Source organism: Carassius carassius, chromosome 29 (assembly GCF_963082965.1).
Source record: "Carassius carassius chromosome 29, fCarCar2.1, whole genome shotgun sequence".
In the NCBI taxonomy this organism is placed as follows: Eukaryota; Metazoa; Chordata; class Actinopteri; order Cypriniformes; family Cyprinidae; genus Carassius; species Carassius carassius.
In genome coordinates, this window is record NC_081783.1 from 2,512,899 (window position 1) to 2,540,833 (window position 27,935).

The 27,935-nt window shown below is 37.6% G+C and overlaps 1 protein-coding gene across 2 annotated transcripts; it reads right to left on the reverse strand.

Moving 5' to 3' along the window:
- Positions 1 to 1,118: 1,118 nt before the first annotated feature.
- On the reverse strand, positions 1,119 to 27,671 carry LOC132109400 (glucocorticoid receptor-like). Of its 2 annotated transcripts, none has more exons than XM_059515436.1 (9): positions 27,401 to 27,671; positions 25,050 to 26,164; positions 9,116 to 9,264; positions 8,139 to 8,255; positions 7,712 to 7,996; positions 5,795 to 5,939; positions 3,821 to 3,951; positions 3,533 to 3,690; positions 1,119 to 1,753 (listed from the first exon to the last, which is right to left on the reverse strand). In XM_059515436.1, the coding sequence occupies exons 2-9, from the start codon at positions 26,153 to 26,155 to the stop codon at positions 1,601 to 1,603; spliced, it is 2,244 nt and encodes a 747-aa protein (XP_059371419.1). In that variant the 5' UTR covers positions 26,156 to 26,164; positions 27,401 to 27,671; the 3' UTR covers positions 1,119 to 1,600. The 2 variants fall into 2 exon arrangements, with proteins under 2 accessions (XP_059371419.1, XP_059371420.1); XM_059515437.1 differs by lacking the exon at positions 27,401 to 27,671 and adding an exon at positions 26,876 to 27,280.
- Positions 27,672 to 27,935: the final 264 nt, after the last annotated feature.

The following is a 27,935-nucleotide window of genomic DNA, read 5'->3' on the forward strand; positions in this document are numbered from 1 at the left end:
GATTAGGGGATTTAAAGTCTCCTAATTTCGGTCATGCCACAATGTTTCTCCTGCTTTCCTCATCAGTCTTGTTGGGAATGTTGAGGCTGTTTCATCCGATTTAATACTAATTAAATCATCGAGTGATTTGTGGTTTGTAACAGAAATGTTTCTGTCGAACTGAAACGCTTTCACTGGTTGTCGCAACGCTGTTTAATAATAGTGTGTCCGGGACCGGGAGTAAACGCAACTCCGCGCTGGGCCGTGTTTAAACAACTAGTGAAACAACTGAAAACATCGCTATTTGTTGTAACTGTACTGAACGAGAAACCGCTTCAGATGATTCAGTTACGGAGCGGTCCGAATGAATCCGAATAGTTTTAGACCGTTATGCAAGCGCGTTTAGAAAGAATCGAACCAAAAGAATTATTCATTCACGAAGGATTGGTAGCCTATCGCTGGTTCAGTCGACATAAATTCGGGACACATATAATAACTGCTGAAATATTCACACATAAAACGTTTCTCAGGTCAATCGGAGCGAAAAGAGGAGGAGGGAGGTTGGTGCCGTCGGGCCGCATGGAGATGATTGGCGGGCCGCATGTGGCCCGCGGGCCGCCAATTGAATAGCCCTGTTATAGGTACTGTAATCTGCATTCAATGTTTTGGTAGTATACTGTGGCATTGCTGAGGAACAAATACGACACACATGAAAAAAAAACTGATGAGACAAATTCATGTTTTACATTGCATTGAATTAACAGGTGAAATGAATAATAAATGGCTTTCTTAGACACAAATACACCTTCGCCGCAGAACAAACCTAAACCAGCCCCTTTAAAAGCATTTATAAGGAGTGAAAGTGCTCGATTTGCATTTCTAAGCGTAAAGACTCTTTTTTTCATTTATTTAGTTCCCACTAATGATTACAGAGCTGCCGAAAAAAAAAGTCTGTTTTTTTAAATTACAAGTGCAAGTGGGTATGAAAGTACAATCGACTATGAAGAAGAAGTGCTAGATCTCTGGTGCTGATGAGTCAAGAAAACAGATAAAAAAAACAACAACCAAAGGCACATATCTTCCCTTTTTCTGTATATATGTAAATCTGTTATAATGAGTTGTTTTAAAACAGTGTAGATATGTCATATAAAACTTATTTAATTTCAACCCAAGCTGAAACCATCATCTCTGTGCATATTATTGAAATTATTATTTTTTTAACTGTTATCATCTGAAGTTAAAAAGTAGGATACTCGGACTATAAGATCTGCGCATACTGTAAATCTTCTGTTCCTAAAATAAAGACGTGTGCAACTCTACATAGTAAGTGACATTGGACTATTAGCTTTCTTCTACTAATAACAGTTGATGCTGGGAGTCAAACACCTGAGACGACATGTATGGGATAATCTTTCCATGAGATTCGCCGTTACGTCATTTTAACAGTTCAACCGTTTCAGCTTTTTACATCTTCTAGTTACCCGTCTCTTCCTCCGACTCCACTTGGCTGTGGTCAATCATGGAGTTGTGTGCTGGGTTGCATACGGTCCTCTCGCTCTCTCCCTGTGTTGTCCCGATGGAAACTCGTTTAAGGCATCGTGTCCTGCTGCTGGGAGGAGTGTCACTTCTGGTGAAAGAGCAGCGGTTTGACACTCCCAGCTTTGAATTTTGGTAACTGGTTGCTGATGATCTCCGCCAGCATTTCGGGAAACTCCACGCTGAGGGATTTATTCACAAAGGTGTAGAAGCAGAAGTTCAGGAGTCCACCCACCATCTGAGGAGACACAGAGGGGTTAGAGATGTGAAAGATCACTTTACTTCGGAGTGAATCCCAGATGAGGTTAGGCTGGGATATTAATATCATAGTCTCAGTTTAAACACAAGTGGAGAAAGTTCATACACTTTGAAAGGAGGACTGTGAAAAGAAAACGGTTCAGAAGCTTGGGGACATTTCTTTTGAAAGAAATGAATTTGATTCAGCAAAGATGCATTCAATTGATCAAAGTGACTTTTTGCATTGTTACAAAAAAGCAACGCTGTTCTTTTAAATTGTGTATTCATGAGATATAAAGCAGTGCAAATGTTTTCAACATTGATATTTCTTGAGCAGCAAATCAGCATATTATACTGATTTCTGAAGGATCAGGTGACACTGAAGACTGGAGGAATGATGCTGAAAATACAAGAATAAATTACATTCTAAAAATTATATTTCACAATATTTACGTGTCTCCGATTAAATAAATGCAGCCTTGTTGTGCATAAGAGACTCCTTACAAAACATTAAAAAATACCTACCGACTCCAAACTTTTGTAAGATATGTGTATTTTCTCAACAGACTAACATGTATAATAATAGGTACATTAAAAAATCTGACCCGTTATCTCTTAAAACTAAAATGATAATTCACACAATACAAGGACAAACCATAGACATTGGCTCTGTTCCAAAATCTTGTGAGTTGCCTCAGTAGGCAGCATCATTCACAGGCACACTTCTGAGGGGAAAGCTGTTCTAAAAAGCTGGCTTACAATATGAAACCTAGTTTAGGGAAAAAAGGCATTGTTTGCTTCATGCTTTATGGTTCTAACAGTTAAATTTTATAATTTGATGAACCGTTTTGGGGGTAATGCATTACGAGTAATGGAAGTTACGTAATCGGATTACTTTTTTTTTCACTTTTTACTTTTAAATTTACAATGAAATATCGGAGTTCCTTTTTTTACATTAATTCACTGACACTTATCCCCCTGTTGGTGACTTTACAGTCGCCAAAAATATACAAATAACATTAACATCCGTTAAAAGTAATGCAGTTAGTTACTTTTTTTGGGGAGTAACGCAATATAGTAATGCATTACTTTTAAAAGTAACTATTTATTGAAAATATCTTTTTGGAAGACGTTTGTAGCTACTATTGTAGATGACAGGTGAAAGCGCATCTACTCACACCCAGAAAGGTTAGTAATTTTTGTCCAATTTTGTAAAATTATGGTTACTCTTCTTCCTACTTCCTGCACTTATATTTTGAGTGTGACATAAAAAAGAGAAAGTTGAAAAAAGTAAAAGATGAATTTGACTTTGATGTGAAATCTTATGGCAGCAATAATCATGTAGTGAACATCTGGGAATGGATGCATAAACTGTTTAGACTAGTCTTAAATGTTAGCCAACTCAATTTGTTCTGGAAGACTAGCGAGTCATAACTTCTCAAAATCACTGAATCCAAAATTACCACTTTAGTAGTTCTTGTTACTTGTTAGTAAAACACAGGTCTTTACAATGTGCCGGTTTACGCAAGTGGCCCCTGATACGGTGACTGTAGTGCCATGTGTTTTTATGCATCAGTAGCTAAGCAACATGCAAAACTCTACTGGGATCAATTGTTGATTTGAGTCTCCCAAGCGATATATCAGCATGATGCACTTCTAATGCACAGCTTTCCAAATGTCAAATCTCAGTTAGGATGCGACCTTAACAGGGAGCAACTCACTAGGGTTTGGAGCAAAGCCACAGTTTTCAAAGACCATTATTTAGGATAAAATTCATTACATCGTGCATGGAGTCCAGTAGCTTAGTTAGCTGATAGAATCGTTGCCAGTTCTTGCTGGAGTTCTCCTCTCTCTTCACTATGGCTTTGCCCAGCTCTTTAATGTAAGACATTCGTAGCTCTTCAAACACTGACTGGCTCTTCAAACCATCCTTCGGCACTGACAAAGAACAAAAACACACAAAGGTTTTGTTACGGTCCTCTGTAAAATTAAGTAATTGGACATCAAACGATTCTCAGTGAACACGAAAGCGTTTGGATTAAGGATCAGTGGCTGCTAAAGAAGTCACCTGTGCTCAGGAGAAGGAGGACTTTCATGCACAGGTACTCCTCGTTGGACACTTGAAGTCTCACAAACTCATTGGAGATCTTCAGCATCTGTTCACACTGATCATTCATGTAGGGCAACCTCATCCTCTCTCTGCAGACGGACACACAAGACTCTAATTTTATTGGCAGTAAAAAGAACAGTTCTCCCAAAAATGGAAATTTGCTCCCCCTTAGGGCATCCAAGATGAAGATGAGTTTATTTGTTGATTGGAAGAGATTTGGAGAAATTAAGAATTACATCACTTCCTCACCAAAGGATCTTCTGCAGTGAATGGGTGCCGTCAGAATGAAGTATAGGAAGTCTTGGTTTAAAGTTAAAAACGTCTTGATGGGTTTGTTTTTTTTACAAACACACAGCTTTTGGCTTCACAAGATGATAACTGATGGACTGGATTGGATTACTTGTAGATTATTGTGATGTTTTTAATCAGCTGTTTGGACTCATTCTGACGGCACCCATTCACTGCAGAGCATCCATTGATGAGCAAGTGATGCAATGCTACTAGGGCTGTCAACGAATATTCTAAATTCGAATATGTATTCGAATAGTTTTAAAAAAACGAATTTTGAAGGTGAAAATTAATATTCAAATAAAAAAAAAAGTGGAAAAAAAGGCCCGCGGTAGTAGAGGCGTGGTTGTCTGCTTTGCGAGTGGGCGCGCTAGCGCGCCTGAGGGTTCAGGGACAGGTCACAGGAGTCGCACTGTCTGGCACAGCATCACTGCTGAAAGTGTCTTCATGGAAGATGGCAGCAAGTGCAGAGCCCAACTCGACCGCAGCAGAGAAAATGAGGTAAAATTGTTGACCCGCGAGATTGTTGTATGCAAGCTATTTAAGATGCAGTTAGCAGTTAGCATACCATTCGACCACTAGCAACATGAGGTCACATCTCAAAAATGTGCACCCAAATGAGCATGGCATAATGTGTGGAACTCCAGTTAAACAGTCACGTCTTGACATTTAACGTTACTTGGCATCGCCCGCCACAAGCTCTTTGTCTGCAACACGACAAGAGGCCATAACGGATAAAATAATTTTGTTCATTTGTAAGGACATGAGACCGATCAGTATCGCGGATGGGGCAGGCTTCGGGGAGTTCTGTCAAGCAATGGATCCGAGGTTTGATTATTTATCGTTTCATGTCAAGGAAAAGTTACATGTTTACCACAGCACAGCTCGCTCGGAGCATTCAATGTCAGTTCTATATGCTGTAAAACTTCAATTAATATTAATAATATTTGTTTCAATCACTGAATGAAGCCTGCTATATTTGGGACAACAGTCCTGACCTTAAATTGCTTGCACAAAAATGTGTTTGTTCATTTAAACCATTATGCGCAGAGAACGTGAGGGTGAGAGAGCGTGAGGTCTGCAGTCTTGGCCATTAGTTGATTTCCTTGTTTTTGTGTAGGTAATACGTTGTCATATATGTTTAAACTTAAATAGACTATCTATACAAGTAGTTATGTCTCTTTGTATTATTTTTGCCTGTTATTGACGTAATGCGCGTCATTGACAACATGCGCAAGCAGATGTTCGAATAGTTCGAATATTCGTGTATTTTTTAGAGGGAATATTCGAACGTCAATTTTGAGCAATTTTGACAGCCCTAAATGCTACATTTCTCCAAATCTGGTGAAGAAACAAACTCATCTACATCTTGGATCGGCCGAAGGTGAGGACATTTTCAACAGACGGTAACATTTTGTTTATAATGGATTTTGATTGGCTGACCATGTTTGAAAAAACTGAATTGAATCAATTTAACAAAAATAATTCTGTACGTGATTCCAATGGTAGTTGTGGTGTAAACTATTCGCATAGAATCAGAACTACTATTCCCCACTTTTTCATTATAGTTTCCATGGTGTGAACACATCTTTAGACCGTCATAGAGATTATTAAAGCAAATGGCCTGTTAAATGAGAGACCTACTCGTTGATGACCAGGTCTGGTGCGAAACACAGCATGTTTCCATTACACTGCTGGTAGGACCGCCAACCCAGTCCGAAAGACATGAGGAACAGCCAGGAACACTGCAGGAGGGTCATCTGATCATCCAGGTCAAGGTTCCTGAACCCTAAAAGGTACAAAACAGATGTTTCTGTGCATGCTGTGGCTGAAGATTTTCCACACTGCTTTTTAAAGACGTCTCAAGTAGATATACTCACTATTCAATATGATTTTTTTTTATATGTAATTTGATTTAAGACTAATTATAAATGAGGTGTCCTTTTATTATATCTCATATAAAATGCAGCACATATCTTTGTAAAAATTGAAATGTCAAGTAACAAAACTAAGTTAAAATCTTAAACAAATCCCAAATCAAATAAATGTCTTCACTTAACCCCTTAACTGTCACTGACATTTTTGAACAGACTTTGTAGTGCACGATCCAAACTTAAATTTTTATAATTCATGAATGAAAAATTTTGTAACATGATATTGATGTACCATTTACATGGTAATGCAATGTCTGATTTTAAAATGGGTTTTAAAGGATGGATTTAAGTTTTCAGTTGATATATAATTTCTAATGATTTCTAAAATGTGATTAAAATTTTTTCAAAACTCCTGTTATAATGTAGATTTTTGAGGGTGCACTTTTGTCATAAATTAATCTATTACTTTTCCTACATAATTTTTAACAAAAAACATTGGTAAAATATTTATTCGGGAGTCTTAGACCTTTCCAACGATATATAGTTTGTCAAGATTAGATTAGATTTAATTGTAATATAGTGAAGTAAATGTAGGCGTGACAGTTAAAGGGTTAAAAAAATGGCCTGTGTTCTTTACATGCTGTCACTGCATTTCTATTACGATCCAAACAAACAGCATTTTTTTATTTAAATTCAAATTCTAAATTTGAAGTAAAAAAACTGAATGTTCCAACTTCAGCTTTTTTGAAACTATACATCCACACAAATCAAAAACAACTGAATGAGACACAGCTTCACTCTCTGACAGCAGGTGGCGCTTGTGGAACAGCAGCAACACAGTGTTTAGTTGATTACTGCTGTAAACAAAGCAGCTGTTCTTATGAACACTAATTTAATATGTATTGCAGGCAAAATGAAAAGAAAATGCCATCTAAACTTTTCTGAAGACAGTTTCACTCAGAGACACATTCATATAAACCCCCAAGATTGTATAAAGTGTCCCGATTATGAATTTTTATAAAACATTTCTTTTCATGCAGTGTGTAACACAGCTCTAAATGAATGAAAATGTCCTGCAAGGTTTTAAATCTGAAAGTGCACCGTGTATAAAGTTATTGTCTCTGAAAAGAAAGAGTCGACTATGAATCATTAAAACGAGTGGTTTTAAAACAAATCTCAAGCCGCTGACGGCGACATGAATTATAAGCATATTTCCCGCCCATTTGTTGGTCATTGGTCTGAATGAAAATGCAAATTCATTCTTTGCCACTAAGTGGAGCGGTAAAAATAGCGGTTTCTCCAGTAATGCTGTACACAAAGCAGCACTGTACTCACAAACACTCCTTTATCAGACATTACAGACAAAATTAAATTAAAATGACATCAATCACAACAATCACCTCATTTTAGCATCACGCAATTTATCGTTAAGCAAATTGTTTGGGAGTCATTAAGAAAGTAAGGTAAAAATAAATGCATATTATAAGACAATGTAAGTGTTTTTTTTTGTATGTTTGTTTTTTTACCTTTGCATGCATGTCAACCTGTTGTTTAGGACTCTTAAAACCAAACCATGAACCTTTCATTACCCAAAATAGGGGCACTTTAACATCGCAACTGATTTGAATCGTCACATATTTTTAATCGGTTTGAGGTGCATCGTTACATCCCTATTCTCAAGATGTACCTGGCAGAGCTTTGGCCCATTTGACCGCAGAGATGACCTGCCGTCCGCCCAGCCGGTTCAGAGTGGTCATGAGGCGGGTGGAGGTGTCCGGTATGGTGCTGTCGTATCCGGCGTAGATGGTGTCCGGCTCGATGGCCTTCAGCAGTGACAGCATGGTGGGCACCACCTGAGGCATGGGTTTGGGCACCAATGCCTGGACTTCCGGCAGCGGAGGAATACTGCGCTCTGGAACCGACGGCTGCTGGATTACCTTTCCAGTTTGACGGCCCCTTTTGTTTTTACGAGCTGAGCGTTGAATAGGGAAAGTTTACCACAGTCAGTTTTCAAACTTTATGCATTTTTCCCAAGTTTTTCAGCAAGTTTTGTTACACATCTAAAAACGACATTTGGGGTGTAATTGTGTAACAAGTGCAACATTTCGTGTTACCTTCTAGGCTCATGCCTGCCATGAGACATTTGCGGTAACGACAGGCAGGGCAGTTCTTCCGGCGGATTTTGTCGATGATACAATCGTTCCGTCCAGCGCACAGGTAATTGTGTTGCCCTACGAGAATCAAGAATAGTGTGGATTAGACAGGAGTCTTTCTCAGGACTCCCTCATAATGCATTGTCCTGAAACCCATTGCATTGCTTTTAATTGCTATTTTTTTAAACACAGAGCCGTAGTTTGTATTGTTCAAATATATGCACTTGAAATACACATTGATTAGCTGTAAAATCTAATTGACATCATCTGTCTGCATTATAGTGTTATCATATAGTGTTATCAGAATGCATTTCCTTTGTCAGCCAGAAATGCATTACAACACCCACAGGATAAAAAAAAAAAAACCTTTTGACCGACGAATGACTCATAGTACAAGTTGTCTGAAGCAGACATGCAGTGAGAAAGTAAAAACACGTTAAACATTAATAATAATCACATAATCCCATCACTAATTTGTCTTGATCACCTGCCTTTTTGTGTAAAAGAAGCTTGCTTAATTGTACTGAATGTGCACTTGAAGCAATTTTTTTTAAAGGTACTTGTAGATAATATTAATTAAATAAAAGGCCACTTAAGTGTACAAAGAGTGCTTCATGGCTGTGTCTTAACATACTTAAGTACAATTTGCAATAAAGTAAAAAAAAAGTACATTTTTAATGTTTTGAAAACACAGTACTAAAGCACATGCAACAATTAGAATTTCAACTGCAGTGTGTTACATTTGAAGTTAATATATATAATGTATATAAATGTATATTGTATAATCTACAAAAAAAACATTAAAATCAACAATTTGCACCGTGTACCTCTGATTGACTTGACATTGAACGACCAACTAAAGTGTTTCAAAAAAGCCAAAGCAAAGTAAACAGGCCATAGATATAAAACAGAATATATATGTGTCAGGACTTCCTCACCTTCAACTGCTCTCTTAAAGAAGACTTTACAGCTTCCGCAGGTGAGGACTCCATAATGGCAGCCTGAAGCTTCATCCGAGCACACAAGACAGCTCTTATGTGTGCCGGACTTCCCAGTAGCTGAGGATGTGGCAGTGCTCTCTTCATTTCTGAAAACACAGGGATATGTGAATATTAATGAACACGGATAATGAAAGGCAAGAACTAACCATCAGCACACATTCTCATATCTTTTTAATAACAAAAAAAAAATAAAGAGGATGAGGATATGAGACCGACCCGGCCACCAGGGGGCGACGGCTGAACGTAGCCTAAACACTTGACACTGCTCCCCCTCCACAATGGCTACACAGAGCCACATTTGCAACGCCTACACATGCATTCAGTGTGAAAGAAAGACTGCGAGTAGAGAAAATGAGTAGGGTCACAGTGTAGTAGATACATGCAAATCCATCAAGTGAAGCAGAGCGAAAAGGAGGACAGTTGCATATCCTCTTCAGACAACACGCACACGTTTCAAAAAGTTTCCCTCTATTAACAGATAACAAATGTCAAACAAACAGCTGAACTATTAATATGTTTTGCAGTGTGTGTAGTAAACAATGCAGGCTTTAAGTTCATGGAAACACAGCTATGGTTCAACTGGTAGAGATTTTTCAGTATCATTGGTACAAAAATAGTAAATCCATTTGCATGACTATCAGCAGTCAGTCTGCTTTACTCTATCCACATGTGAGGGAAACAAAGAAACATGGAGAGACCTGAAAATACAGAGTGAGGCGTTTTTGCAAGCTTTTTCGCATTTTGCAAGATCCAACTGATTTGCGTTTAATATTAGTGTTTTGACTTACAAGTTACGAAATGTGATGTTTATGCTCAGATGCCTGATTTATTGCTTTCTTATCAATACTCTTATCTTTTGGTTTGCATCTATCAAGTTCCAAATAATTAAATGAGATACCTGTCATTTGTGTTATTTTATTGATATGACTAGACATCTTACACGGTTATGCAATGTCTAAAAGTACACACTCTTTTACTGCTTATCGCCCCGTCATGCATTTTATTGCTCTTTAAAACAAAAACTATTTATTTTTATTAAGACCTGTAAAAGAAGCAACTTGTGCATGCACGACGCGCATGAAGTTTTAATAGCATCGTGTCACACCTTGCATGCTCAACCTGATCTCTGTCACCTAGAAAACATTTTAATAATCGTTTTAGTCATGACTGTTTGTTCCAAGGGTTTTCAACTGTTGGCCTGCAGGCCAACTGTTGGCCTGCAGGCCAAATGTGGCCCTGAGATTACAAGAGCCCTGCTCTATCAAGTGAGCGAATAAAATGCATCAGAAAACAGAACAGCAGTGTCAAACACAACCACCTGTGACTGGCAAATAATGGGAGGATGCAGGACTAGGGCTTGGTGGACACCCAACTGTGGCTAAAACTTGTCATCTTGTTTACTTATTTAAAGACTGCATTTGATGGCCACAAAAGCATTGTATTGTAAAGCATTGTAAAAACCTTGTATCCCCCAGATGCTAGATTGGTCTATTTGTTGTAACAGCTTCATTATACCTTAAATAACAAATAATGACATTTTGCAAAAGGTTGTGGGTTTTAATCGTCATCTATTTGACATAAATGCCACATTTTTGGCTGAAGTATTCAGTCTCCTGGGACCGGAGAGCAAAAGCAGCAATAAAAAAAGGAACTAGTGCTTACCCTGAGGAGAAACGCATGGAAACAGAAAGAGGAAGTTGCGTGCCATTGCAGCGTCTTTTATTATTTTCAAAGCCTGGCCATAATACAGCACACAGCCTCTTGTGTACACAAACACTGCATTTAAAAAAAAACACTCTTAAAATAAAACTAGTAATTGTTCCATGAATATAAAATCGAAACAAGCTCTCTCTTTCCGTTTTGCACAGATGACTCATATTGGTGATAAATTACAATATGGGTCACATTTACTTTGCAACCAGTTTAACCACACTGGGTTGCTCAACCCTGAAATACAGTTACATTATCTGCATTCTTCTCAATGGAAAGTCACTGGATGCATATACTAACCATAAGTGCACCATGAGGAAATGAACCAAAGCCGAATGAAATCACGCTATTCATATCATCCAATCAAATTGCAGAGCTCACTAGAGCACTGAAGTCACGCGAGCTGTGAGATCCAGTGTGAGGTGTGAAGAAAGTGACTAGTTTAAAACCACATGAAACACCGCTGACAAACAGGAGAAACACTGTGCACAACAATACAGTCGAAAGCCTTTTCAACCTACAAACCGCCATCCTTCACCATGGACCTACTGGAGTAACACTTATTACAGTATGGTATTGTGTCAAAATATGTGTGATATCCATATCAAACTTTATTATATGATTAATTTAGACACGTATTGAAGGAGTAACAGAATATAAACCACAGTTTATTTGTGATTACGCTATAGCATTGTATGTGCATTAATTCTACATTTATTTAGACTACTTTTTTTTTCATACAATTCATAGAAACCATATAGTTAAATTTTTACCATGGTGCTGAGGTAATATAAGGTATGGTTTTAACTGTGGTTAAATGTATGCTACTATTGGAAACCAGTAGTTATTTTGAATAGAACTCCAAGAGTGAGAATAAAAAAAAACTTCACTATATAAAAATTAAGATGTTTACTGATGTTACTGTTTTTGATAACCAACATAAATGTACATCTGCATCCTAACTCAAGCTACTGTCAAATGTGCATTTCTAAGAGATAATTTTTTTAAATATATTGTTAATATTGCAGCCTGCACTGCAAACATGTTACATGTGGAAAATGACTGGAAATGTCATGGTTTGACCATAAAGACTAGTTTAAAACCACAATAACAGTTTGGTTTCTACAACTTTCACTTGTGAGCAAAACTCTGACTTTAAACTTAATTCAGATTCAAAATTTATCATGATAATTATTGATAACGACTGATATGACAAATTATTTTTTGGCTATACGTGCATCTAACTCTAATCTAGCTCTAACGTGCATTATTTATTCACTATAACTACGATGGAGGCCGCTGACCTGCAGAGTATAGACGCGGGGTAATCTCCGCTCGGCCCAGCAGCGACGCAGAAGAGAAAGTAGGTCAAACCAATGGCATTCAAAGCGTTTCGGTTGGCTTGATCTCTGTGTGCTAAAGCACTTATAACACAGAGGTGATTTACATCCATTATCCACTTCTGCTGACTGGCAAGATTTCTGCTCTACAGGAACCGAACCAAGACGATGAGAGAGCTAGTAAGCAAGAGAGAAAGAAAATAAAAGAGAGAGAGAGACTGCTCTCTTTAATGGCTGTAGTTAAACCTAGGTTGGCCGTTGTGTCATATATACGCAATGACTAACCGGTCTGATATTCCTAACCCTGAGATGCTGTGAAATAGCTTTCAGTGTAGAGATCTGGGAAGTTGGTTTATGGTAACAGAAACCAGTCAAAGTTACTGTTACTATATTGTATTTTTATCACAGTTGGAATGTTGTGTTGACTAACCAGCATTCAGGACTGGAACCATTCATTTGTATACTTTTTAATTACTAATACAGTTACATACCTCATAAGCAAGGAGAATAATGGCATTGATTTATGTATTATGTTATTTAATGTTATAGGAGAAACCACTGACCAGTATTAAATATACTATACATCTTATTAAAAGGTGTAAGAGACCCAATTAATGCAATATAGCTAAACTAAAAAACAGTCCAAATAAAAGACATTCAGCCACCATTTATTTCAGTACAAATTACAAAGCTATATTATTTAATAAATAGAATTTGGGTTAAATGTTTAATTTTATCCTTTCTCTGCCTTGTCCATATGAAGAATAAACCATAACCCATTTAAATCAAAATAAAAAACATTATTCAATTTAAAATACCTGCTGTTTTTTTTTACATATATTAAACTGTAATTTATTCCTGTGATGCGCAGCTGTATTTTCAGCATCATTCCTCCAGTCTTCAGTGTCACATGATCTTCAGAAATCATTCTTATATGCTGATTTGCAGCTAAAGCTAACCAGTTTTTTTGGTTTGTTGGCTAACCAGTGAATTGGTTCATGAATCAGTTTGAATGATTCGTTCAGTATTCTGCCACGCGCGCTGAGCGTTTGAAACGGTTCACTTAGGGTTGTAACGTTTAAGAACAGAAAGAGCGTTGAAGACGTGGTTGGATCTGCACTGAATTGAAAGCAAATCTACAAAGGCTATTATTTGCTTGCGATGAAGATCTGTATTGGATGAACACCACGTGCGCTGTCTACGGTTCAACAGGTATAACTTGGGCTACACTCGATTACAGTACACGATACCACTGTGACATTAGTTTGTTGTACGTGCAACTTATAACAGAGGGGAACCAAGTTGAATGCAGCTTCCAAAAGACAAAAAATAGCCGATTCATATTTTCTATATTTGATACAATCACACCGGCGTGAGAACTCAGCGAGTCATATCATTAGCTGCTAAATTCAGATCTGTGTTCGCTTGCTGGTGGTGAGCCAGAGACAGACGCGTTTTTACAGCGGTGTGCATTATAACCAATCATACAAGATTCTGTTGAGCTTATTAAAGCATTGGACAATCAGAGGCGTTCCGATGAGTCATCGCTGAAATGCCGGTGCTTCCTTCACTCGCTCACTGACTGAATACCTCTTTCTGGCGAATTCTCTCATCAGAAACAACAAAGTGCAGATGTGTGTGTACGAATCTGTAATTAAGATATTGATTTCACAGTGTTAACAGGTTCAGTGATTTTAATGGGAGTTTCTGAGAGTGATTGGTAGACAGTCAGTGAAAATGATCTTTAATAATGTAAATGTTATTTGCTCTCTTTCAGAACAATGAAAGATTAGCAGCAGTTTTTATATCGCATTGACTTTCAATGTTATATTCACATTTAATATAAAGTAAGCCGTATTCAAAATATGTTATGGCATGACACCTATATTACTTAAGTAAACAGACAGGTTTTTATAATAAATTCCATAATTAGGCTACTTTGACAATCGCATATTATCATTATTAACAATTTATGAAAAGTGAGAAACCAGATATTTCATTATATAGTTTATGCTTCTGGGAATGTTTCTAATAAAAATGAAAAAAATAAATAAATAATAATAATAATAATAATAATAATAACAATAATAATAATGCTTAATATTAATTTGCCAATATGCTGTGGCTGCTGTGCGTCACATGACGACCCCCATATGCCTAGACACAATTAATAATGATATTTCCACAATATTTACGCTTGCAGAAATATACATTTGTTTACATTTTGCAGAACAGATGAAAGAAGATCCGTCAATGTGCATTTGGTTTGTTATGTTCAGATGTTCAGTACTTAGCGGTTATGTTAGGAGTTTTCACTCTTCTTTGTGTCATAGGTTATTTATACATATATAATACATACTTATATAATTTATTTCTTGATACAAATCCGACTGTTACTCCAGTTTTCAGAGTTATGATCCTTCAAAATATAAATCTAATATACTGATTTATTACCAGTGCTGGAAACCGTTTTGCTGCTTAATATTTTTTTGGAACCTGTGAGATTTTGTTTAGGATTATTTGATGAATAGAAAGATAAAAAGAACATCATTGATAGTAAATCAACATATTGGAATGATTTCTGAAGGATTATGTGACATTTAAGACTGGAGTAAAAGGCTGATGAAATTATATATATATATATATATATATATATATATATATATATATATATATATATATATATATATATATATACACAGTCAGGTCCATAAATATTGGGACATGGACACAATTCTAATCTTTTTGGCTCTATACACCACCACAATGGATTTGAAATGAAACGACCAAGATGTGCTTTAACTGCAGACTTGCAGCTTTAATTTGAGGGTATTTACTTACAAATCAGGTGAATGGTGTAGGAATTACAACAGTATGTGCCTCCCACTTTTTAAGGGACCAAAAGTAATGGGACAATTAGCTGCTCAGCTGTTCCTTGGCCAGGTGTGTGTTATTCCCTCATTATCCCATTTACAAGGAGCAGATAAAAGGTCCAGAGTTCATATCAAATGTGATATTTGCATTTGGAATCTGTTGCTGTCAACTCTCAACGTGAGATCCAAAGAGCTGTCACTATCAGTGAAGCAAGCCATCATTGGGCTGAAGAAACAAAACAAACCCATCAGAGAGATAGCAAAAACATTAGGTGTGGCCAAATCAACTGTTTGGAACATTCTTAAAAAGAAAGAACGCACCGGTGAGCTCAGCAACACCAAAAGACCCGGAAGACCACGGAAAACAACTGTGGTGGATGACCGAAGAATTATTTTCCTGGTGAAGAAAACCCCCTTCACAACAGTTGGCCAGATCAAGAACACTCTCCAGGAGGTAGGTGTCATGCGTGTCAAAGTCAACAGTCAAGAGAAAACTTCACCAGAGTGAATACAGAGGGTTCACCACAAGATGTAAACCATTGGTGAGCCTCTAAAACAGGAAGGCCAGATTAGAGTTTGTCAAACAACATCTAAAAAAGCCTTCACAGTTCTGGAACAACATCCTATAGACAGATGAGACCAAGATCAACTTGTACCAGAGTGATGGGAAGAGAAGAGTATGGAGGAGAAAAGGAACTGCTCATGATCCAAAGCATACCACCTCATCAGTGAAACATGGTGGTGGTAGTGTCATGGCGTGGGCATGTATGGCTGCCAATGGAACTGGTTCTCTTGTATTTATTGATGATGTGTCTGCTGACAAAAACAGCAGGATGAATTATGAAGTGTTTCGGACAATATTATCTGCTCATATTCAGCCAAATGCTTCAGAACTCATTGGACAGCGCTTCACAGTGCAGATGGACAATGACCCGAAGCATACTGCGAAAGCAACCAAAGAGTTTTTAAAGGGAAAGAAGTGGAATGTTATGCAATGGCCAAGTCAATCACCTGACCTGAATCTGATTGAGCATGCATTTCACTTGCTGAAGACAAAACTGAAGGGAAAATGCCCCAAGAACAAGCAGGAACTGAAGACCGTTGCAGTAGAGGCCTGGCAGAGCATCACCAGGGATGAAACCCAGCGTCTGGTGATGTCTATGCGTTCCAGACTTCAGGCTGTAATTGACTGCAAAGGATTTGCAACAAAGTATCAAAAATTGAAAGTTTGATTTATGATTGTTAATCTGTCCCATTACTTTTGGTCCCTTAAAAAATGGGAGGCACATATACAAACTGTTGTAATTCCTACACCATTCACCTGATTTGGAAGTAAATACCAATACTCAAATTAAAGCTGAAAGTCTGCAGTTAAAGCACATCTTGTTCGTTTAATTTCAAGTCCATTGTGGTGGTGTATAGAGCCAAAAAGGCTCGAATTAGAATTGTGTCGATGTCCCAATATTTATGGACCTGACTGTATATATATATATATATATATATATATATTTATACACACACACACATAACATACATTTTATCTATATATCTAAATAAAAATAGACTCAGTATATATGACCCAAAGTAACTAGTAACTAACTACTTGAGTAGATTTTTTATCCGATACTTTTTTACTCTTACTCAAGTAACTATTCAGACTAGTACTTTTACTTTTACTTGAGTAAATATTTCTATAAGTACTTTTACTTGAGTACAGGTTTTGGGTACTTTACCGACCTCTGCATATCACCGTTACTGGAAAAAATCTATATCGCGATACATATTGATATTATGTATTTGTTTTATGGTTTGTACATTCAAGCGATTAGACAGTCGGATGTGTATTATTATTTCGAGCTACCATGTTCGCGCAGCTGCATTGTGGCATGAACACTCTTATAAACAGTAACGTTAATTGTGAAGATAGCGCACACAGAGGAACGCAAAAACTATTTATCAGCACTGTCCTGTGATTTATTACTAAAACAGCTTAGAATCTCAAAACTTATTATAGCATATTTTTCTACTTTTGAAGGAACTATGCTGTTTACAACCCACAGCTTCACAATAATATAGAGACAGAATGACTAATTCACACACGCAATCACTCGTACTGGTACTGTGCTAATTTATCTTTATCTGATCTTTATTTATCTCTTACACCGAGCAATAATCTATAAGAAATGTTACGAACATAGATAAAATAACTGCTGATAGTGAGCTATGATGTCAAATCGAGCTTTCAATAGGAAAAAATATGCCACCTTCACTAGTCGATCTCAACCGTCTGGCTGAGGCCAGTCTAAAAAGACGCTCAGGACAGTTGACAGAACGCTGCTGCGTGTCGACATGAAAGCGTATCATTTTCACGTGTTATTAAGCCTTGCCACTTGCCAATTTAACCATTCAAAAAACTTTAAAGCATGGTGTCAAATGATGCCAAGCATGATTCCCATGCCTTCGCAGTATTTGTTAATACGGTTACTGATCATCTGAAAAAAGTTCGCCAACTCGCATTGTCCAGGATGATTCAGTTCACAGATGGATGTAGTGAACAATACAAGTCTAAAACTCCTTTTGTTGACATTTCCTTTGGTCAGCAGGATTTGGTTGTAGAAAGACACTTTTTTTGGGTCTTGTCATGGTAAGTCTCCATGTGATGGGGAAGGGGGCGTGGTGGAATCTGCAGCAGCTCGTACCCTCAAGGCTAGTGATGAAATCAACTCTCCAGAATCTTTTTTCAGATTTTGTGAGAAAGAACTCAAAGCCTGCTCTTCTAGATTCTGGTACCTGCAATCATTCCAGGCGATGTTTCTACTTTGTACCTCTTGAGCAAGTTGTTCATGAACGTCAAGACCGGGTTCATGTTGGGACTGTTCCAGGGACAAGATAAATTCATGTTGTTTCGAGGTCGTGAGCCGTATAGTGTCCAGACTCGCAGGTTATCCTGCTTCTGCAAAGCATGTGAAGAGGGCAGAGGAGAGTGTGCTGATAGGTCATACACAGGTCCCTGGGTTGATAGGGTAATCAAGCTGAAGAAACAGCCAGATGCAGATCCATCCCTGGACATCAAAACTAAAAGATCATACTTTGTCATAGGGGTTACAACTGGAAATTTTTGAAACGTTTATAATGTAATTTAAGCTTTGATATTAACACTCATTTATTTCAATTTCAGCACTGTTTCCAAGCCCAGACTCCAATGTAGGTGATCTTGCAGAAATGGGTGATCTAGTAGATGATCTCATAGAAGACTTAGAAAGTGGTCATTTCCAGCTTGAGGGGAGTACAGATACTAAGTGTTCAAAAATATATTTTTACATGATTGTTCAATTGCTAAAAATGTATTAAATTGTATACCTGTATTCAATCACCACGATACTTACACATCATTGATATCGTACAGATCTTTTAACAAAACAAATCTTTCACATCACTTTCAGGATCGAAGTGCTGCAACAAATGTACATGAGACTGACCCTGTTGTTGTAGCTGGCTGCTCCCAAACACAGTTGAACAGTGAGTCTCAGGTAATTGTCCATATTTTAGCGTCATCTGGAATTCCATACAAAGCTTTAAAGTTCACATGAAAAATGTGAGCTGAGAATTGTCTTTTCAAGTTTATTTCCTAATATAATTTTGCAGAAATCCAGTCCTACAGTCATTAGATTGCAAAACAGGCCCACAAGTGGAGAGAAGACAAAAAGACAGCAGCTAGATACAAAGCAGCTGTACAGATGTGAGCAGTGAAATTACTACCTCTTTTATCATGTTTATGGTTCATAAATAGGTGCTCATATAATTGCAAAAAGTAATTTTTTTCTGATATCCTTCTTTTTGCCTTTCAGGTTCAGTCTTCAAGAAGGACAACTATTATGCTGTGTGTTATGACCGTACCTATTACATAGGAAGAGTAACCGATCACTGTCTCTGTTAAGTTGTTGATGTCCCTCATGTGAAGTTCAAGTTTCTACACAAAGACCCGGCATGCAACTCATTCTCGTAGCCAAGGAGAGACGACATTGAGTGTGTTCATCCAATGTGGATCTTTTATGGACCCGTTACCATAACGGGACACAACCCATTCAAAGTTTCTGACTTGTTTGAAGTTGTTTTAGCATTCCAGGACCGCAGGACACAGTCACAGTAGGTTATACTGACTACCATGATTGTCACCAGGCAGATATCAGGCTCACCCTGACCGCTGCTTAATTGACATTTATCTGCCTCAACTGCCTTTCAATTACTTCTGCAGTAAATTAAGTATCCTTTAGTTTACAAATATTCAGGATTACTTTGCATAAAGAGTTATTGGTGCTCTATTCAGCAGAATTACTCATTTTATCTTTCCACGTTACACATTTTATTTCATTCACGCTGTATGATCTTTAAATTTGATAGTAAATGATGACAGGTTATTTTAATGTGTTATGAACTTGTTCTATTTGCCAATTTTCATGAAATGGTATTATTTTGTTACAGAGGCAATCTTGCAGGATAGTATAATTTTTTCCGCCCATGTTACACACGTTATAACTTTGCACACTTGTAGGAGTTCCTTTGGCTTCTACATTTGGCAAATAAATTTGAAAAATATACCTGTGGTATTTGTTAGTAATTTTTCTGGCTTTCAGTTTATGAACATACCAGAATCAAAAATGCACCTTTAAGTTTATAGAACAGATAAAACTGGCTAAACTGCTTAAACCGACCACCTGTGTAAAAATAGTAAATATCATCATGTCCTCCTGTTTTTTTTGTTTTTGTTTTTTAACCATAATAAAGTTATATGAGCATTTAATAGTTAATAAAGAAACTTCATTCTAATGCTCATTATATTAGTGTTAGCTGTGCTTATTCTAATGATTTACTATACTAATAATACTGCATTCATTTCAATCCAACATTCAAATTAAAATATTTTATAATATTCATAACCGAAGCAGTGTTTCCCACAGCCTTCCACTTTATTTGTGGCGGCATATATATGCAAATTCCTTCTCTGCAAGCAGGGGGCGCTTGAGGAGCAGAAGAGATGTAATCAAATAAGTGCTGCGATCACAACTAACACTGCTCAGGCATTACAAGCAAGATTAACTAAAAATGGCATACAGAAAATAATACAGTGATATTAAAACTCCCGCACCGGGTTTAGACTTTGACATGTGCAGTGCTCATGTTTATTCAACGAAGTCAAAGCCTTTTGGAAAATCTATTTGTGGCGGTCAGTTTTGATATTGTGGTGGGCCGCCACTAATAAATCAAAGTATGGGAAACACAATGAAACTTACTCTTTTCATTTGATCTGGGTGTCTGTCTTTGAAGTGTTTTGTTAGTTTGATGTGTTTCCTCCTTTTGATGTCGCCACATCTCAGTGCTTGTATGAAGAGAGCGCATCTGCGCATCAAGAACTGGGTTGAATTTTTAATTAATGTTTTTAGTACCGACTTGCTACCGAATTACCGGGTCTTTTGACAACACTACCCTACATCCAAGTAAACTGCATCTGGCAAAAAGAAGTAAAAGCAACTTCATGCTTGCATTGTAGTAATATAGACCTTTTTCTAAACTTTAGACGATCGCAGTCCATTTTTGTGTAAACCGTATTTGCAGTTTAAGCAGAAAAGCATGGATTTCATAGTTCAGCCTCTGGGGTATTTTTTTTTTATTAGTCTTTTTCAGAAAACCTATATTTTCACTCATCCAAAGGTCCTCATTGTGGGACTGGTTATGCAGAGTTAAAAATATTCTGTGGGTGTGCGCTGGAGGGAGAGACTAGGAGGAGAAAGAGAAAATGAGCAACTTATTCACAGCAGTCCATGTTGACTCATATAAAGCCAAGAACAATTTGAGCAAAGCTTTCAGGAAGAACTTCTGAGTCACTACTTATCAAAAGGGTTTGGCTCAATTAGATCCTTATTCATGATGGAAAGAGTCACATAGGAGAAGAGACAGAAAAAAAGTAAAAAAACGCCAAGAAACAAAAGGAGTGTGAATTGATTTGTGCTTGCGTGAGCTGACCTGACCTGATACCAACTATGTTTGCCGCATAGCGTGCACACGACAGAGATAGAGACAGACAAACAAAGAGAGCAAGAGACAGACACAGTCTGGGACGCAGTCACAAACAACCCTGACTCCCACTCAAAACCTGCAGACCACAAAGGCCTGATAAATGAGCCCACATGTAAATTAAAGATGAAACCTATTTTGTGTTTCACCATCTGTTCTTGCTCTCCGTGACTGAGCCACCAACTGACTGTTTTCTATCCATAACCACTATCTATTTAGATGAGTTTACGCTGCACTTTCAAGTTATTGCTACGTTTTTCATCTGACTGTGACTACATAGTAGGCCAGATGTTTTCCAGCCGAAACCCTGTGATGTTTCTGGCAGATAAACACATCGTTTAAAGTCCACATGAAACAGCATCTGTTTAAATTCCACATGACAAATATTTGAGTGAAACAGTGAAAAAAAAATGGGTTTATCGATCGAGAATTGATTGGATTGTGAGCCAGATGCAGAACGTGGAGGCTGAAGGTCAAGATCACCCCTGAGAGCACCTCAGTATCTCTTATTGGTTATTTTATAAAGCTAGATATTTGCTATTTGTGATGTCAAATTTGCTCCTGGAGGGCCACTTCCAGCTGAGTTCAGTTCAATCCTAATTAAACACACCTGAACCAGTTAATCAAGGTCTTCAGGATCACCAGAATCGAGCAGGTGTGTTGGAGCTAAGCTGGCCCTCCAGAGGGATGTTTCATAAAACAAGTTTACCAAATAAACCAGGCTTATTTCAGTTAGTCTGACTTATTTTGAACCAAATCAACTGACAATGTCAAACCAACTGAAGTATGCCTGGCTTATTTAGTAAACTAGTTTTATGAAACAGGCCCAGGACTGAGCCAATGTTATTTAAGTGTTATTTATACACTATTATAGTATTTATTAATATTAATATCAGTTATTAATCGATATTTAATAATCGGTTTCTGTGATTCCACACGGGACATAAATACAAACTGAAAAACCTGTGAAATCCAAGCCGAAAGGTTCAACATCTGTATTTATTTGATTGTTTTACAACTGTTTTGTTTTCTTTAAGAATCCTGTTAGCACTTTGTTTTTCATCGATATTAAGCAGAAGTAATTATTTTGTTCAGATCAAAATGTTACGACATTGTATGTTACAATTGTAAACTTAAATTGTGAACTCTGTCTGTGTGTTTGCAAGGTAGCCTTTTGAAGATTAATCGTCACATTCAGCAATTTCACAATTCTGGTCTTACATTTGGTCTTTCCATTGACATTTTACTTTTTTTTTCAGCTTCAGTACTTTTTTCTATTCATGTTATTTCTATTTAGCTTTAGATTAAGCAATTTTATTTCTATTCATTTAATATTTATTTGTTTTTATCTCAGCTTTAGTTTCAGTAATTTTAGTACTTAAACTCATTTTAGTTATTAAACACCAGATCATAAGCTGATCGCCTGAACGAAAAATGCACTTTGCTTAGAAAAACACAGCGAAAACATACACGATGAAAGGATTAAGCCATATTCTGCCTTCGGTTTCAGTTCGTTTGACAGAAAAACACAACTTTCAATACCTTTTATGTAAGAATAAGAAGTTTAAATATATTTTAAAAGCTACACTTTTTGCCCAGAAGACCGACCTATCGTTTCATATCGTCATGTGACCACAATAATATTGAGACAGTTTTGCTATACTGATATCACGATGTTGATAATATCATTACATCCCTACTAAACAGTTATTTGACTACTGGTTAACATTAGCATGCACTTTTAAACCAAGAGATTTTAGACGCAGAACCAGTTTATACATTATGATGTAAAATTACAAAGATATTGATTTTCTTTGAACTTTGAACTCATGTTGAAAACAACATGAACTAATGAACTGATCATAATACGGCCAGCTACATGTATTAATAAAGTAAAGAAAGAAAGGGTTGATTGCAATTTCTTGTTGACTTTAAGTGAGATTGCATAATGTTATAAGTGCTTTGATTACGGAAACTATAAGTGAGGACACTGGCGTTTGATCTGAACTTGACAACTCTGACATTATAAAATCTTGTGTTTATTTTAAGCATTTGGCAAAAGCTGAACTAGGTGGGTGTGTCGCCAGTGGCCCGTTCACATGACAAATACGCAGACACTTCCTCAAAGCCTGCATGCCTGACACGTCATTAACTATCCATCAAACCGCTGCAGTTTTGGATGAGCAGGTTTCAGGTCGAGCTGCTCTGTGGAGATGGTCAGATATGTGTGTCACTTACATAACTCCTTCATGAGAACAAACTTCCTTGTCTTACGGTAAACACAACACATGCACATTAACAAGCACATTAATAGATTACTTCCTCAGAAATTCTGCCTTACTGCCATGCCCTCTGAGCACATTTCATTACGATTTCTGCTCACACCAGACAGGGTTTGCAAATAGGTGAAGATAGATAGCAGTGAAAACATGATGGAACATGCATATGAAGAGGAAAATTGTGCAGTAGTGTCTGAACGTTCAGATATTGTATTCTTGTACTGAGCCTACAGTATTTTTAACTAATTTAATACTGTAACAAATCCATAATGGTGCACCACAGTTGTTTTAGGCTAATTTAGTGTGCAGTGCTGTCTTTAAAACTGATTTTGTCTGGGCTGACCTCCATTTCCTGCTTGTTCCTTACTGGAGGAAATGCATGGCATGATTGTTCCCAGGAAAGACATGCTTGCAATTATAACTCTTATTTTGTGTTTTCCTTTTCTCTTTAATAAGAATTGTATTTTATGCCACATTTGCTAAAATCTGATTGAATTCTGAGATAACTGTGCTTAAACGGTCCCCACAGTTTAGTTTTTTTTTTTTGTATAACTACAGCTTTATCAATTAAAAACTTTTTTTAATTTATTGTAACAAAACTCAAATAAGCTAATGCTGAAGCACAAAAATTACTTACTGGAAACAAACAAAAACTAAGACTGAAATTAAACCTAAAAGTAATATTTAAAGGTAGGGTAGGCGATTTTGAAAAGCAAGCTAGCTTTAAAAGCATAAGATCTCACCCTCCCTGCAAAACACTCTCCAAAGCCACGCCTCCTGCGAAACACATGAACACACACAGGCAGAGCAGAGGCTAACCAGAAACAAGATAAGAGACGGCGTTGGTGGAGGAATGAAAGCAATGCTGTCTCAGTCACCAGTGAGAAAAGATAACAGTAGAAAGCGCATGATATTATAATTATAATGCCTTCTATTCTAACTCTGTCTGCAATAGGGAAATTAAATGCGCTGATGATGTATCACATCTGCGCAAACTGTGCAAAAAGGTATACAAATACTTACATTGACAGACAGGTATGACAGCCTATCGGAGCCCTCGGGCCGAGAAATATGATTGGACGAACATTTAATGGTCCTACACCTTCCACAGACGATATAAATATTAACTTTCAAACAGCTTTAGAACCAAATCACCTACCGTGCCTTTAAAAGGAACAAAAACTAATAAAAATGACGAAAGCACACAAATGTTTTCTTTTAATAAAATAAAAAATGAAACTACACTTAAAATGAAAATTTAAAAATTCAAAAAGCTATTAAAATGCGAATAAAACTATTAAAAGAATGTAAATAAGACTAAATAGGACTTTTGACCAATGAGTTTGATAACGATCGCTGGAATTTCACTGGAATCCTATAAACAAAAGTGAAAATAAACATTGAAATGCCATTAAAAGGTTTGGCACAACCAGACTGATTTCTAATCAGTACAAACATTTCTATGCTTTTTTCCATGGAAGATTTTAAGCAATTTTTCCAGGCCTAATTTGAAAATTCCCTGGAATATTCCAGCTGTTCCATGACTGTAGGAACAGATTTTCATGTTTCATCTGTCATGTTGGCGTTCATGGCTTACCTGGCATAGGGGCTTGTGTAGTTTTTGGAAAAGCTTTCGCTGGCCCTCTGCTGCATTTCACTTGCATTCCCAAAGCCATAGCTCCTGCCCCAACCGTCTTCTGAAGAGGTCACAGGGGTGTACAGATTAAAGACGGGCTTCTGATCTTTCTGCTGACTGACAGCAGCTGTGGATGGGCTGGTCCCAATTAGGAAGCTCTGTCCACTTGAAGTGGTGACTCCACAAATGTTAATGGGTGTGCTGTGCAGACTCCCCTGACAGTAGTTAGTCCCACCATTGTTCTCCAGTTTAATGACCCCAGGAGTGCACAGCTGGATTATAGAGTCCTTCTCCACCTTCACTGTGGGCGAGCTGGTGCTGGTGGTGGCCGTGTTGGTGCTGGAGGAACTGGAAGCGGTGGTCGCGCCATTGACCGCAACCTTCGAGTCCCTCTCTGTATTTGTCGGCAAGTCTCCGAGCAAAGCATCTTCACCTATTGTGGAGAGGAAAGTGTCATCCGCCACGTAGAAGTCGGAAGGCGATCCGTCCAACTCGAAGTCCTGCAGAAGGTCCAGAGTGTTGTCACTAAAGAGCTTATGATTGCCAGCATCAACATCTTTCCCAATGGGTCCAAAGGAATCTTGGTCAAGGTCTATATCGCCTTTATCCATGAGGGAAAAATCCTCAGTTTTTAAAGGAAACAGATTGGGGTCGACTCCACCAATCAAGGAGTCCGCTGAAGGGGAAGTGCTGTTGAAGTCGGCGATGCTGGCTTCCAGATTTGAGAAACTGTCTCCCAAAGTGAAAGCTCCCAGGGTTTGGTGTTGCTGAGCCTTCGGCTCCTTCCCACCCATTTTGAGCTCTGAATCTTCCTCAAAGATGCCAAAGGTGGAGGACACGGAGGAGGTGTGCTCCTCAAGAGTGGGCGAGTTGCTCAGGCCATTGGGAAGATCCCCGGAAACCGGTTGCATCAGCGGACTGGGCGGAGGAACCAGCGAGGTGGGGGCGACAGACATGGCGATTTGTATTCCACTTCCTAAAATTCCCTCGACTGGGCTGTTGCTGTAATCCAACGTGTTCAAATGAGCATCTCTCTTGGCGCCATTCTTCAGTCCTCCTTTATCCATCTTGCATTGCTGTTATAAAACAGGACAAAACAATTATAGTTTCTGAAATGACATGAATAACAACCCTGAAAAACCTAGTTTACTAAGTATCATGAAAAGAAAACATTATTAAGTGCATTAAAAGTACAGACAAATTGTTTATGTTACTCTAGGGGCACAAAAGCAGTCTTAAGTCTGGGATATATTTGTAGAAATAGCCAACAATAAATTGTAAGGGTCAAAGTTACAGATTTTTCTTTTATGCCAAAAATCATTAGGATATTAAGTAAAGATCATTTTTCGATAAGACATTTTGTAAATCTCCTACCGTAAATATATCAAAACTTAATTTTTGATTAGTAATATGCATTGCTAATAACTTCATTCGGTCAACTTTAAAGCCGATCTTCACAATATTTATTTTTTTTTTGCACCCTCAGATTCCAGATTTTCAAATAGTTGCATCATGACCAAATATTGTCAGATCCTAACAGTTCCAAACATCAATGGAATTAAATTCTGATTCTAAAATAAATCTTTATATTTCGATTCTAAAATAGCATAGTTGCTATTTGTAATAAGCAAACAAACATCTGGTAAAAACAAGTATTAGCCGTATTAGCAAGTATTAGCAGTATCATAAAAAAATAAAGTACTATTATAATGCTTCTTACAATGTTTAATGGAGATTCAATAACAATTGACCGTTGACAAAAACCGTTAGTTAAATACCTCACTCACTTTTTAGCATGAAGTTGATGTTTTAATATATGCCTCATAAAATTGGCTCAATCTCTAACGCCGTAAACACTACTTTGACCAAAAGCTGCCGCTAAATCCATAAGTTTTTACTGACTCTCGACTAATATTAAAATAAACGGATGAAAAAACAAAAATCCCAAGAGAAGAAGTTTCGCGCGCTAGTAGCTGAAGCAGCGCGAGCGCGCATCAGTGAAGCGCACTGAGGCCCAACGTTAGTTTCTACTCCAACCGTTAATCCACAACAGGCAGACCAGATAATACCTTAACATTTAGAGTATAACCGCTTACATAACGCGTTATATCTAGGTAAGCGCATAAATCGGTCTAACAGCGCAGCAAAACACAATTCAAACCGTGTAAAACAACTCGCTAGTTCAGTCAGTGAGTGCATAAACGAGTTACTGATCTGAAACTACTTGCTTTTACGCTATCAGTGTCAATATTTCTATCCAGGTGCACGGCTGACACAAAAAGTCGGGTTGAAGGTCGAAATAACGTACGTACCTTGTGATATTTACGTTCCTGTTTGGATTTGTTGCATCATCTGACATTGTTTTGTTTGGACGTTTCTGCTGTTAGCGATTAGCAACAACACCAGAGCCTTCGCCGCGGTCTGAGGTCGTTTCAGAAGAGCGAAACAAATCCCAAACTGCCTAAGAAGATATCGTCCAGCGTTTCAGTCCGAATTCATAACACCCTCTGTGTAATCCAGGCACTTCACTCGTCTTCGGCCATGAGAAAAGAGGCGTGCCGTGAACCCTAAACCATAAAAACATTCAAAATGGAGATTACGGTAGTAGAGATCCGCGGTGACGCTGTTTATAGCGTGCAGTCCCACCTGGTGGCAGCCATGAGTTATTACACCTCGCCCTTTATTACACTGACTTCATTGGATGTGAGTGTGATGTGATTGAGAGTATCCATAAACAAATCACACTGCCTTCTCTCCCTCTGTCACTGTTTCCTTCTGCCCTTATTCTCTCATTCACACACATCCAGAACATTACTGCAAGATATATAATGCAGAAATGTACATTAG